The 14362-nt window shown below is 41.1% G+C and overlaps 1 protein-coding gene across 1 annotated transcript in view; it reads right to left on the minus strand.

Moving 5' to 3' along the window:
- Positions 1-2734: 2734 nt before the first annotated feature.
- The window catches only part of SLC35F1 (solute carrier family 35 member F1), a 246953-nt gene continuing 235325 nt past the window's right edge, over positions 2735-14362 (minus strand). The window contains exon 8 of the mRNA XM_065681006.1: positions 2735-6848. Within this exon, the coding sequence (XP_065537078.1) occupies positions 6624-6848 (225 nt within the window). The 3' untranslated portion in view covers positions 2735-6623. The remainder of the gene's footprint in view (positions 6849-14362) is intronic.

A 14362-nucleotide genomic window follows, 5' to 3' on the forward strand; every position in this document is an offset into this window, starting at 1 on the left:
CACATAACGTTGATCTGTGGGCTTGCAGGCATTCTGCACCTGTAAAAGTCCAAGCTATTTTGTATGCAAAGCGTCTCTAGCATTTTAAGTTGAATCACTTAGTGTTTCAGCGCTCAGTGATCATGTAAACTCAGCACATGTTCATTATCTGTCTGCTTTGGTAAGGTGCGCGAATAATAAAAGGCCTTTATTTATCCATGGTAAATCAAATACTTTGCTCTTGGCAAGCATGTATATAATTCACTTGGCAAGGAGGGGAAGATTTCATATGGACAGCTTTGCAGTTATATTGAAACTGGATGGGTCCACTGCTGTCGAGACACGGGGAGTAAAATGCAATAGTTAGTATAAATAATGTATTTGGCAGTAAGGAATGAATAATGCGTTGAAATCAGGGTAGCACTGGGCAATTGCCTGAGGGTATTGTACATAATAAGGAGTCACAAAAAGTTAACTATAGCTGAAGGTTATAAACCAGAACCTAAGTAGTAGAAAATCTAGAAATCCACTAAAATCAGCTTGACCTAGTCTTGATTTAAAAATATTTGGATAGCATATGTGATTGACATTATCTGTACTCTTACAGAGATTCTGCCAACATAAGACTATGCATACAGGGGCAAAGTCTAACCTCATGAATACCAGAGGAACTCAATGCATAATTTTCAATTAAAAATGGAACTCCTAAGATAAGAAAAAAAAAAAATGCCTCCAAATAATAGCGAGTGTGCACTTTTACAACAGTAAGGACTGCACAGAGTGCTGACGTTTAATTCTGAGCCTCAAAAGTTACTCTGAGCCAAATTGTTTTCTTCCACCTGATTGCTGTACAGTAGCAGTGGTAGCAGCGGCTCCTGCTTGCCAAGGGAAATGCCAGCGACAGGCAGTGCAGTGGCTCCTCCCTTCACCTAGCAGAGACCTGATGAGACAGGGCACCTATGGTGTTTTCCACAGCTGTGGAGGCTGCTCCGTGCCAGCAATATGGCCTGCAGAAACACTGTGGGCCTTTTACTGAAACTAAAATAGCAGCGGCAATGCAAGTAACAATGTCCGAGGGTTACAACTGCCTTTTTGTAGTCAATTTGTGGGGTTTTGTCTCCTGTTGGTGGCTCACAGCCAGTCTGCGACTAATCGCTGGTTAGTGATCTCAGCCCTATGGAATTAATGTCCTCCATATAGCAGGATTTTTTATTAAGTACCACAGTGCATGACCCCACTTGGAGGAGGAGGATGACATGACCAACACTCTTATTCCAATATCATCATCACTGCTGTGTTGTTGACATTTGGTACCCACATTGCAACTGCTGTGAAACCCGTCTATGGCTGCATAAGTGTTCCCTTTTGCAAAGGTTTGGCGTATTTGTCTCGTCTTAAATTGTGGAGTAGACCTAACAAAACAGTTTTTGTGACTGTAAAAAGCATCACTTTCTTATTTGTATGCCACAGCATATTGCTGTTAAGCATTCAGCTTCGGATTTGTAATATTTTGGAGAACTAGCTCTAAATAAACAAAAACAAAACGGATATGGGTAGGTTTAAGCTGATTGAGTGTCCTTCAGTGTTGAAACATGTTTGATTTAAGCACAGAAGGATCCATTAATGCCTATTTATGATGTATTTTTAGAGTAATTCCAAGCAATTACTATTCATATGACTCAAGCACCCATGCTGAATTCCAGCCAGGCAACAGAAGGAGATTTTTGTAATGCCAGAGAGACTCCTGAGAAGATTCAGAGGAAAATACAAATCCAACTGTTAGGATGACAAAGCCATGCACACCAACTCAGTTTCTGGAGCTCTTGATAGCTTAGGAAACATTCCCACTGGAAAATCAGACATAAACCAACCCATTTGTGCAGCACTGCTGGCTTTGTAATGTCAGGGGCTGCACGCAGTTATGCTGCAGGGGAAGGCTGGAAATGAGCTCACCAGCCTCTGTTCCCTTTTTTACTCTCAGCAATGAAGTATGTGAGAAATACCAATGAGAAGTTTCTTGCGAGACATCAGGCAAGGAGAGATGGACAGATGCATGTGCTGGCAAACACTCTTAGAGGTGAATACATGTTCACAAAATCCCTTGCTCTCACACTTTGGATCTTCCTTTCCTTTCTTCCCATCTGGACTTCAAATAAGCCAAAGTCTCGTTTTCTTCCTTTCCTCAATTCTGCTCCTCCCAACAATCCTTTCCCCCCAGTATCTAAGTTTTGTCTCTGTTTCAGGACTCTGCTTTGAATAGTGCTGCTGTGCAGTGCAGGGCAGCCAGAAGGGAGGGCTGGGCAAGGCAGCCGTAGACACTCAGTAACCTCTGCCAGATAAGCCCGTTAACATCATACACATGCATTGCCCCACATTAATTCTAGATTGATTAATCATTTCTGTAAGGCAGTGGGGGGAGTGCTTTTGTGCCCAAATGAGACCAACAAATATCAGCATACCTAAGCAAGCCATAGGGGAATGGCAGTTTACAAGAGAGGGTGCACAGGAGACCTGTTATCCTGCACAGGAAACCCCTTATCCTTCTGGAACAGCAAGTGGGGGCCAGGCAAGATACCTGACGGTGCCTAGTGGCACCAATGCTAAAACATCTTGGATGGAGCTGTAGGTGAGCCACATCACAAAGAAAAGAAATCCTCAACACAGCAAAAAATTATGTCCTGCAGTAAGATTTACCATCAGAAAAACTGTTTCAGGCTAAGAAAACACAAAGGAAACAGGCAAGGAAACCAATAGCCCTGCTTTCATAAAGCATTTATTTTTTTTATTTGAAAACATTATACAGGCATTACATTGCCACAGCCAGTCCATATAGGTGCATGCAAATATCAAAATGGAGAAAGGTTTGTTCAGCTTTTTGATGCAGGATTTGGGGTTGGGATTCTGTTTGCTCGCTTTTGGTTTTGGTTCATATTTTCATCTGCGTTGTCAAGATTAGTGTGCTTTATTATGGCATTTAAGAATAAAATCCTACCCATGGGGTAAAATTTGTATTTGTAGCTAGCTCAGGAATACTAAATGGTTTAAAAAAAAAGGAAAGGAAACGTTACTACACGCTTGTCAAAGTGTTAATAGCACAAGTTAGCAATCTCTACACTATACATTGAAACTTCTTATGACACAGTGGTGCAAAATCTTCAATTGCTTGGTCTATCGTTGTGTGTTTCGAAACTTTATAGCTCGAACAAAGACAAGGTCTGTCTCCCAGTGAAGGTTTTCATCCAGTAGCAGAAAATTACATCAGTCTTGCCAAGGGCTGCTCAAGGCCAGCAGTATAACAAGAGTTTCAGTTTGCTCAGGCAAGGAGCTATACAGAGATAGAGACGTCCTACATGACACAGAGAGTAGATAGCTGCCGGTTAGATAGCAGAACCTTTGCTGGTGCACACTGAGGTCTTGAGCTGCAGAAAACAACCAGGTAGAAGTAATGTTTTCCTTTACCAGACCTCAGTTTTTCAGTCAACACAGTCACTTGTAAAGCTCTACTACTGTTTTCCTTTTATGGTTCATCCAGCACGAGCACACTGATGCTAACCCAAGTATCCACCTTGTTCAACAGGAGACACAGACAGTGAAGCAGCCCCACTTTGCACATCAAACTCCTCCTGTGCGAGTATCACAGGGGATGCTGGCTGGGTGCAGAGTACACACCGAATCATTCATAACTTCTTTCCGTACAACAGAGCCTTTGAAAATAGCCTGTAAAAACTGCTTCAGATGGCGCCTCTCAGCCACTCGTGGATCACAAACCCTTGTAAGTAGAAACTCCCAGCCCAGTGACCTGGTCGGGAGATGCCTCCTGCCCTGCTGTTTCTGAGAAGACTCTAACAAACATCTACAAGTTAGGGTCAGAAAAATGAGGAGGGGGAGGCAGAAGGACCACAAACATTTGGCTTAAAAATAAATACTAATAATGGAATTAACCAAAACAATTACGCAAAAGGAAGGAATTGTAAACATGAAACACACACGCACACAATCCTCAAGGTTCTCAGACCAACACAGGGACAAACATTCAGAGAAAGGTATTTAATTGGTATAAAGGTAGCAAAAAAGACTGAAATGACAGGCTCCCATCAGTGTGGTTCTGGGTACCTGAGGGAGCCATGGTGGTTGTAACCAGAACCCCTGCTCCTGGGAAACGTACAAAACCCACCTCACGTCGAAGCTCTGCCAGGAGGATGCTTCCTGGCCCCTGTGCATCAGGGCTTCACCTCACTATGCACTTCCCACCTGGACTTCCACCCTACGGACCTTAATGTTTCTCGTGTGTTTTTTCTTTTTTCCTTTTTTTTTTTTAAATCCTGTAGGATTTAGACTTTCCTTAACATCCTCAGAACATGGACTCTTGTTTCTCTGTAGGAATCTTTTTTTTTTATTTGAATCCTCAATGATTTTACAGAAAAAACCTTGGAAACATCAGCGCTAAAACCAATAAATAAACAGGTTGGGTGGAAAAAAATCATATGTTTGTTTAAACTCAAGCCATCTTAACTGAAGCTTTTGGGTCAGTTTTGGGCACAGTTTGGGAATACTGCAGACCCTTTCCTCAGCTGCAGCAGGATGGTGTCAGGCAGCCTAAACACAGTGGGACAGAAATCTCCTCCTCCACAGTGAGAATAAGATACAACATACTTCTGCTGTTCAATAGCATTCTGGTATTTGCCACTTCTTGTATATTATGCATACATATTTCTCCTAGTCTGCTTCAGGGAAGTCCCTTCTATATTAAAGCAGAACAGGACTATAAAAGATGAATGTTACCTCAGCAGAAATTCATCCTGCTTGGTTGAACTGTGTGGCCTTTCTAATCTCTAGAGTACAGATTGATTTTCTTTTTAAAACAGAAATAGGTAAGTTGTATTTTTCAAACATGAAGCCCTACATTTTTGCTTGAGACAGGCTTCTTCAGGAGAATAGCAATCAAATCAAATTCATCTTCTATGCCCATAAGCTAAATATTCATCAACCCTGTCATAAACTCAATTTTCAAATACAATGAATGTATACACACTTTTACAGTGCTATTGTGTACTTAAACTCCTTCCTTCCGAAGATCCTGAAGCAGCTTAAAATAACTTGGTCCCATAGCACTCCTGTGAGGTAGGTAAAATATGATTATTCCCATCTATAGAGATTGGGAAACAGCCACACAGAAGGTAAGTCATGCCCAAGGATCATGCAGAGATGCAGCAGATCTGTGAACAAAACTGAGCTCTCCTGGATCGGTCTCCTATCTGTTAGGTCTAAGATCATCTTTCCTTCCTTCCTTAATTTTAAATTGCAAACAAATGATGGATATTGAAATAATAATTTTCTTTAATTGAGCTCTCATAAGAGCAAACATACAGGCAGAGATGGATTCTTTGTGGTGGTGACTGATATCCCCCATTCTGATAAGGCTCTTGGGGTAGAAGTACAGCTGTGGAGCACACCGTTACTATTTTCACATGTCTCCAGGAATGTAAGTAAACTGCTGAATTCTTCTGCTAGTTTTGTAGTTGGTGAAAAATAACTGGCTGCACCCTGCTGGTATGACTGCCTTTGTGGTACTGCAGCAACACCAGCAGATGGTCCACACTTTCTGCTCATGAATTCCTTGCTTAATCTTCCTGATTTTTACAATTTGTGGGTTTTGGTAAAAAAAAACCAGACACATTTCTAAATAGCTATTGTTAGAATAGTGAACCATAGGAGATTCAGCAAACTGGAACAGCAGAAGGCGCCCTCAATGCACTGAGTATCTAAAATGAGTGCCCTGATCCATATGGTTTGTCATCTTACCATGGAGAGGTACAATACATAGGAAACTAGAAAAAGTGTTTTTCTCTTTACAGATTAAAGTTTAAAAAGTAAGAAATCCGTGTTAAGTCAGAACTACAGAGAAACTAACTCCCCATCACCTCATGCAGAACCTCAGCTGCTAGGAAATCTGCCATGGATCACAGAGAGGTCAATGCTTGAGTACTTCACTTTTGCAAATATAGAAAGGCTAAAATGCTCGCCTTATACCTATTCCTAGAATAGAGACGGATACTGTAAGTTGTCCCTTCTCTGGATACATGGAACGGATTACCTAGAAAGGGCAACTAGACAGATAATACAGATGAATTAATTGTCTTTCCCTCACCAGATCCAAGGAGCTAGTAAAAGTGTGTCAGGTTGTTGCTACCATGACTAACCCATCTACTTTGTGCAAACAACTCTTAGAGAGAAATTAACAGTGGACTGCAGAAGTGTATTTGCTGTAAAAAGGCGGCTTTTCCACAACTTGTGTGGCTTAGACATATCGCTCAGTGGGTGCAGAAACACCCTTCTGTGAACTTCTTTATGTAATTTCATCTTAGATATTGAATATCTTTCACAGGTAGTTTGTCATTAACTGATTCATATACAGCAGTTTGTATTGCAAACATGCTGCTCATGTCGCAAATGAGGGACTGGCATCTCCTTGCAATGAACACTCTGGAACAAGTAATTTGTATTTTTATGAGCTTTCCTTATTTGCTACCTTGCAGCTTACAGGTGTAACTGCACCTGGTAAATACCTTTCTCTATGTACAATACAGAGATAGTGGATATACGAGCTCCACTGAATCATCAGTAGGTGATCAACGGCCCTGGGTTTAAGCAACTCTAACATGAGGCTCCTCTTCTGTCTCCTGCCCCAGGCTAGTGTATGTTACTGAAGGCTCCAGCTGGCCGGCTGCTGGCAGGTCTACAACAGGTCCTGAAGGGTTTCGAAACTGCTTGTACACCCGAGGATCCTGGGCTACATAGGTGGATGTGGAGGAGTAGAGCATCAGCCCAACAAGGATGGTGAAGAACGACAACAAGTAAAGTCCTGAAAACTAAGCAGAAATAAGAATAGAGTCATTAGACACAGCACCAGTTATCTTGAGCTCATGAAGGCCCACAAGCAGGGGTACACACAGATTCTTGTTTTAGAATGCACTGCACAGAACAAACCCCCTATCACAGCAATGATGACTTTTTATGGGAATGTCTCTCTGAAAGTTGTTGTGCTCCCATCAACTCTCCCGTCTCCCATAACCAACAGATAATTGATGCCTTGCCATGGCCTGGGCATATTAAGTGGGTAGGACTTGGGAAAGCTAGATTCTGGTCATAGATCCAAAGCCAATTTTGTCATGCTTTTAGACAAAACTACTTCTCTGCCAACTGTTTATCTGATTTCAAGTTTCTCTAGCTCCAGTGTGGGGTACTATCATCTACAGCTGTCTGACAGGTAGTAGACAAATCTGAAGTTGACCACAGCTAAACCACATGTCTGTGAAGTATAGCATGCTGTTGGTAATATAAAAATATAATTAAATAAATAATTAAACAAGCATTGAAAACCTACATACTTTAAAAAATACCTGTTTTCATAAAGGCAGCTTCTCTGGCTTGTAAAAAGAAAGCAGATGCTAGAAGATTTAATGTGAGTTTGGGCAGGATGAACTTCAGCTGTGAAATATGCTATAGGTTGACCTCAAGAGGTTTGAAAGTATATATGGATGGCAGTTAACCAAAAGCTCAAGTGCACATATATTGGCACACAGCTTCACTGGATCAGAGGTCAGCCTGAATTTTCTGACATGTACAGACCCATTGTGCGTAGACTAAAAATACAACACAAATAATGTTTCTGGCAGTATGTTAGTTCTTGCAGATAAAAGTAAAGGCAAAGGCAGGATTTCAAAAGCACAGATCATTGTATATTAGCTTTCAATATTGGGTTCCTACTATGGGGGACACATAAATGGCTTTAAGACCATTTGACTTGTTTCCTGATCATAGACTACAAGTTATTTCTTCTTGCATGCTGTGTGTGAGAAGCCATGAAGGACAAATTGCAACATCAACAGGTTGGTGGGGATATAGAACGGATTTGTATTCAGTGAGAGTTTAAAACGTGTCTGTATTCTGCAACTGTCAGGGATCTGTACCTGAACATCAACAACCAGCTGCAATCTGTTACTAGCTGCTTCATGAAGTACCTCACTATTTTACATGAAGGTATCTGCAAATCTTTTTTTCAGTCCTAAATGACTATGCTTTGATGGATGCTCAATTTATTTCTTCTGGATCACTTCAGCATAGCACAAAATGGATAGACTGGATGGACTGTATTATTTTGGAAGCTTTTAGCAATTTTGCTTTTGATATTTAAAGAAATAATCATGGCAGAGAAAGCAAATTTTACTTAAAACTTTACTTAAAAAGCTAACTTTTAAGTGATGCTAATTTGTTGTCATTTAATAACCTACAAAAGGAAGCATTTGGCTTTTTTACAGAATCCACAGTATCTTTGAAAGCTTTGGACATAGAACCCCTGGTGTTACATTGGATACAGAACCCATGGTGATATATCTGTATGTGGTTCTATTTCCCACAGCTAGTGTAATAATGGGGAAAGTTTAAATCGTGTCATGATTGCAGGGTAGGAAGAGTTCTGCTTTTTATCAGCTCTTAATTGCCTTTTTCCAGGAATGTCACCAGGTCTTCACGTGTCATCTGGCAGTATGACTTGATATAATAACCATCCACAAAGACAATTTGGAACCTCACTCTGCTTCTGCTGAAGAATTCCTTGCACATGACACTGCTCTGAAAGGACAGTTTAGGCTTAGATCTCCCCCATGTGGCAATCAAACCTGAGTCAGTAATTTCAAAGCATTTTCCAGCTGTTTTTTCTCCCATTTTCAGTTCAATTTTGCTCTCAGCATTTTCCTCCCCACTTCCTCTTTGCATGTGAACATGCGTACCACTTGGCAACAGTGGATTTGACTAAGCCATAGCAAAACTCAGAAGCCAATTGCATCTAGTCTCCCAAGCCAGGAACTAGTTCCCTAGTTTCCCACTGTCCCTCTTTCCCACCTTATGCCTGAATTTCTCACCCTGGACAGCCAGTTGGCTTTGCTTCACTGTATAACCAGAGTGCCAGCCAGATTTGTGATTGCCTTGTGTCCTGCTGTGGGGAATCTGTGGGGCTTCCAGCAGCTAAATGTGCTCTTCTTTCTTGCTCTAGGAGCTGCCTAGCCAAAACCAATTCACTTTGCTTTAGTTCATGGCTCCAGCTCTACCATATATCCTTCCTTCTGGCCATACTTCTCATTCCTCTCTGGGGCTTCCTGCCAGTGGGCTCTTTTGCCTGGTAATATTCCTTCCATGGCAGTGTCCCCCGCAGTGGCAGCTCTCCAGCCTGGGAGAAAGGGTTTGGATGAAGCTGGGGGAAATCTAAACAAAGGCCTGTGAATCATTTGTCTTTGGTATCTATGCACAGCTAGTGCAGAGACCTGGATCCTATAGCAAGTCCTACAACAATTCCATCTTTAGCTTCCTCAGAAACAAGGTTCAGGCTGAATTGTTTTCTCCAGCAGCTCTCTGCAGCACTGGCGTAGAAGGGCTGCTAGTAAGGTTAATACAGGAGAACATACTGTAGGTATATGAGAGATCTATGGGTTTTCTCAATACTCTGTCAGATTGACCCAAAGCCTCTTGAAATCAACGGGTATTTTCCTCCTATTAGTGTGGCAGTGAAGCCTGCAGTGTGATGGGAGGATGCAGACTTAGTTCATCAAATACAAAAACTGTTGTTCACCGTACTGTGTTCCTCAGCCTCTAGCTGAAATCTTCATAGTTTATTGAAGGTAAGGTTTACAGGCACACTGTACTCCTATGTCTACATGTACGTTTTGGAGGGTTTATTTATCTTGACCTGCCGAGATTCACTATTAACGGACAGCAAGAGAGAGACATTCAAAACCAGCAGACAGAGCTATTCCTAAAAAACTGAGCAAGGGAAGATCAGTTTTAATTGCTACCCTCTACAAAACTGCAGTATCAAACCGCAGGCTCTCAGGAAGCGTGCAATTCCTTTCTTTGGCTAAAAAGCCACTTAAGAATAATATTGTGCTTCATTTTTCTGACTTGTTTCTCACTTTCAACAAATCATATTTCCTCTAAGAATAGATGTTTTCAAAATATCCAAACTTGTACACCTCTCCAAATCCCACTTCCCTCCACGCTAAACAGGATAACTGTAAGCTGTTCAAAGAATAGCATGGATAGAAACTGTTTAGCTCAGATCAGCTAAAGGGTCTCACACACCCTACAGTAAGCAACCAAATAATAACTCATATTTCTGTATCATTAAATAATTTTACTATAGATCCCATAGCTATATATATAGGTACATATGTATATCATAGAATCATAGAACAGTTTGAGTTGGAAGTGACATTAAAGATCATCTGGTTCCAAGCCCCCTGCCATGGGCAGGGACACCTTCCACTAGACCAGGCTGCTCAAAGCCCCATCCAGCCTGGCCTTGAACGCTTCCAGGGATGGGGCAGCCACAGCTTCTCTGGGCAACCTGTGCCAGTGCCTCACCACCCTCACAGTAAAGAATTTCTTCCCAATATCTAATCTAAATCTACCCTCTGTCATCTTAAAGCCATTATCCCTTGTCCTGTCACTAGATGACATTGTAAAAAGTCCCCTTTAGATGCTGGAAGGCTGCTTTAAGGTCTTCCTGAGCCTTCTCTTCTCTAGGGTGAACAAGCCCAACTCTCTTGCTTATCATACAGTTTCTTGAGAGACTATGTGATTTATGATTAAACCAATGATCTAACACTCTCAGGACCTGGGACTGTTTATCAGTCTATGAATTCTTTCTGTGAATCAGAATCATTTTAGATAACCCTCAGTTTCCTCTCCATTTAAAAGAGACAGTAACAGTTTGTTACTGAATAAAGATGGGATTACAGAATAAAATGGGGAAATAGGGATATCATCCTCTAAGGAGAAGGCAGAGACTTCCTTTTGCAGAGAAAACCTAAGTAAGTGTCCCAGTTACCATAACATTTCAGATTTCATTGCTGACGTGAAAGGCATATAACAAAACTTAACGGAGTAGTCAAACCAAACAGTTAAATTGGCCCTACAGATCTCACCATGGATGCTCCACTCTGATACTTGGGTGTCTATAAATGCTTTCCCAACTGGAAGTATTCAATATGGAACACACAATAACATTTACAAACATTAAAAAAATTAGGAAAACATAAAAACCATCTCTTCTCTAGACATGTTTCTACCTGCTGTGAAAATAGCTTACAGTAAACTACCATTAATTTTAGGTGTTTAACAAGCCAATTTTAGATGCCTGTCAGTTTGAAGATAAACAAACAAAGCAAAACCTAGACAAATGTAACATGATAACATCTGTAACAAGGATTTGTTCAGTGTATCAAAACCCACACTGATTCTAGGTGAGTGGATGTTTCTCCTATTTATCTAAGAGACATTCTTTAGGGACCCAGTACTTGAATGTATTTGTCAGTCAGGCTTAGCTGAAGAGCTAATGGCATCTGATGACTCAGCTGCAAGAGCAGGCGGCTCACTCCTGCAGAACCCTGCCAGAAAACCACTGCTGCAGTAAGGTCTAGTTGACCACACTAAATACATGGTGAAATCATGCTGATTTCCTATTACCCATGCACAAAATCTTTTACATTAAGAAAGAGCAGAACCCAAACATATCTGCCACGGCTTGTTGTGGGTTTTTGTTTGTTTGGGGTTTTTTTAATTTTTAATGAAATACCTTACGACAATGCTAGATACAATTGTGAGTGAAGTTTACAAAACTCATTTGAAATGTAGTTTATACACAGTATTTTTGTTGCAAGTGAATCAGAATTGTGCATTCTGGAAGTCAAGCATCACAAGATGTCTAAAGAAGATGAATATGCAGGCATCTGAATACTTACAACTTTTAAAATCTAGAATGAATTATTAAACTTTTCAAAATTTACTTCCCACGAGTTCTTGTCCTCTACTTCTTATTATATTGCCATTCAAAACTTGTATTTCATATATCATCAAACCATTAGGCTAAAACACTTCTACTATTTCCACTTGATATTCTTATGCTTTAAAGTAATCCACCTGAGAAGGTGGGAGCAAAAGAAACTTCTTGTTTGGGAGTAAAGAGTGTTTGATTTCATCGTCTTGAATAGTGATAAGACTGTAAGGGTAGGAGAAAAAAGAAAGAAAAGCTGGTCAGAAAGCAGCAAATTCATGCCTGGGTCTTGAGAGAGAGAGTCGTGCTTCAGTACACAGGTCAGGAATTTAGAAGGGAAAGCCTGAGGAAAGGGCATAGAGGAATCACTGTTATCACAGCTAAGAAATGCTGCACTGACCATTGCCTGCTGCAGAGGGAATTTGCGACAAGTAGTTCTGACTGTCACAGATGTCCACATCCACATTACCGCTGACACTAGAGCAAAACAATATTCAAAGTGACAAGAAGAGACAGACGTGAGCCTGCAGAAAAGCCCACAAAGAAACTCAATGATTTGCTAATTTTGGTTTATCACTCAGCTATCATGATAATGATCCACGACCATTATTACAATGGTTATGAAAATGCAAATTCTTTTTTACTCAGTCCATTGAACTGGAAATAGTCTACAGGAGCAGACTATTGGAGCTGCAGCGCTCCAGTTCTATTTGTATTTGACAACAGCAGCCATAGAGTGAATCTCTTGGTAGGTAACATGAAGCCCAGCCCCTAGCCTACAGAAACCAACTGTGCTTTTTAAGACTTTAAATGAATTTTTTGTTATAGGACTAACGAAAATTTAGAATTGTCATGAAATGAATTAACTACCTTCTCTCTTACCTCGTCTAGAAATTTTCCACATTTTGACAAAAAAAAAAGAATTCAGGTCTATTAATTCAAATTTTCAGTATTAGAGAGAAGTGATCTCCTCAGAATTACACTGATGAAGAGGAACAAAATGTACATATCAGGTGAAATTAATTTAGTTCCATATTTCTGTTGACACTCCCCATGCTCTCCAGGCAGGCTGTTTCTACCACCTTCTTATTGACATCAGTGGGTCTGTACAGTCTGATGAACTTCTGTTTTCTTAACTAATTCAGTTTGTAGCATATGTTGCACAGCCTATCAAAGATAAGGCCAACAGGGGTTCCTGCACTGACTTATACCTCTTCCCCCTGGGTAATTTCACACATGAGCACCTGGGCAGGATGAGTGAAGGGAGTTAAAACCAAATTGCTGTCATTATCTTTTGCATAGCACACAGATATTTCCACTCAGTTTGATGAATTGATCGAGAGACTCAGCTTCTTTTCACACTGTTTTCTATTTTCACCTCTGATATAGCAAATGAAGTTCACTGTGACCAAGCCCAGAAGCTGTGCTGTGGGATGCACACACTCTCCAGTCAGCAGCAGTACCAGGAAGGGTGAGGGCTCTGAGAGCTATGGATTTGCACAGTGCTTTCACTTGTGTAGCTGGATATTACAAACATTATTTTATCCATAGAAATGGGAGCCAGCATCCTAGTCATAGATCATTATGCTGTCTGGTAACTCGCTCGGCTCAGACCCATGAGGATCTGGCCAAAATGATCTTAAGCTGGGATTGTGATTTACTGAAATTATGACAAACTGGTTTTGTCCCAGCCTTTGAGGAAGATGTCCCTTCGGGATTCAGGGTCTGCCCTGCTTTTTATCAGAAGAACAATCTTCTGGTTCAGCCTCAGTTACTCCTGTCTACTTTCAGGGATGAGAGATAAAGACCTGACCTTTGGCTGATCACTAATCCCAGGTGGGAGTTGACGGGCAGAACATTTCCTAGGAATAGGTAGACATCTTCCCAAGTGGACTGCAGAACTAAGCTCTAGGCAGGTGATGATACATCTTTGTCATCAACAGAAATTAGGGCAGCCATTTTGTAAAATCCAAATAGCACCAAACCTCAGAAAAGCTGCTGAGTTTTCCAGACTGCATTTGAACAGATAAAACTCATCCACCAGAACCTTTATAAATCCTGCTATATCTCTCAGATCTTTAATCTAGAGATCTCTGAAGGGACCCAAACCACTGAGGATACGGTTTAGCATGCCTTCTCAGCTCTCCAGCTGCAGAGGCTTGAATGCTTGAGTGTTGCTCCCCTGCTGAGAAGGGTACCAAGGGGCACTGGACAGCTTCAGTAGCAATGATAATTTCTGGGCAGTGAGTCTGTATGCTACAGGCAAGATTGCATCACCTTCACACTTTAACAACCTCCAGCTATTTCCAAAGAAAACTGTGAGGATATAATCTTAAGTGATGACTTAAGCTCCTATCTTGCCCTCCCAAGGCAAATGGGATTCAAGGTGAAATTTGTAGCTAGTTCTTCCACATCTATTTTCTTTTCTTTCCTGCCCATTGGCAGTCACATAGAAATTTTTTCACGGGATGAAGGAGGCTTGCACTGCAGGCATGTCTCAACACATCATTGTTACTCATGCCAGTCAGAACCCAAAGCAAGAAGCATCTGCCTTGC

The sequence above is a fragment of the Lathamus discolor genome, chromosome 5 (genome assembly GCF_037157495.1).
Source record: "Lathamus discolor isolate bLatDis1 chromosome 5, bLatDis1.hap1, whole genome shotgun sequence".
Lineage (NCBI taxonomy): Eukaryota > Metazoa > Chordata > Aves > Psittaciformes > Psittacidae > Lathamus > Lathamus discolor.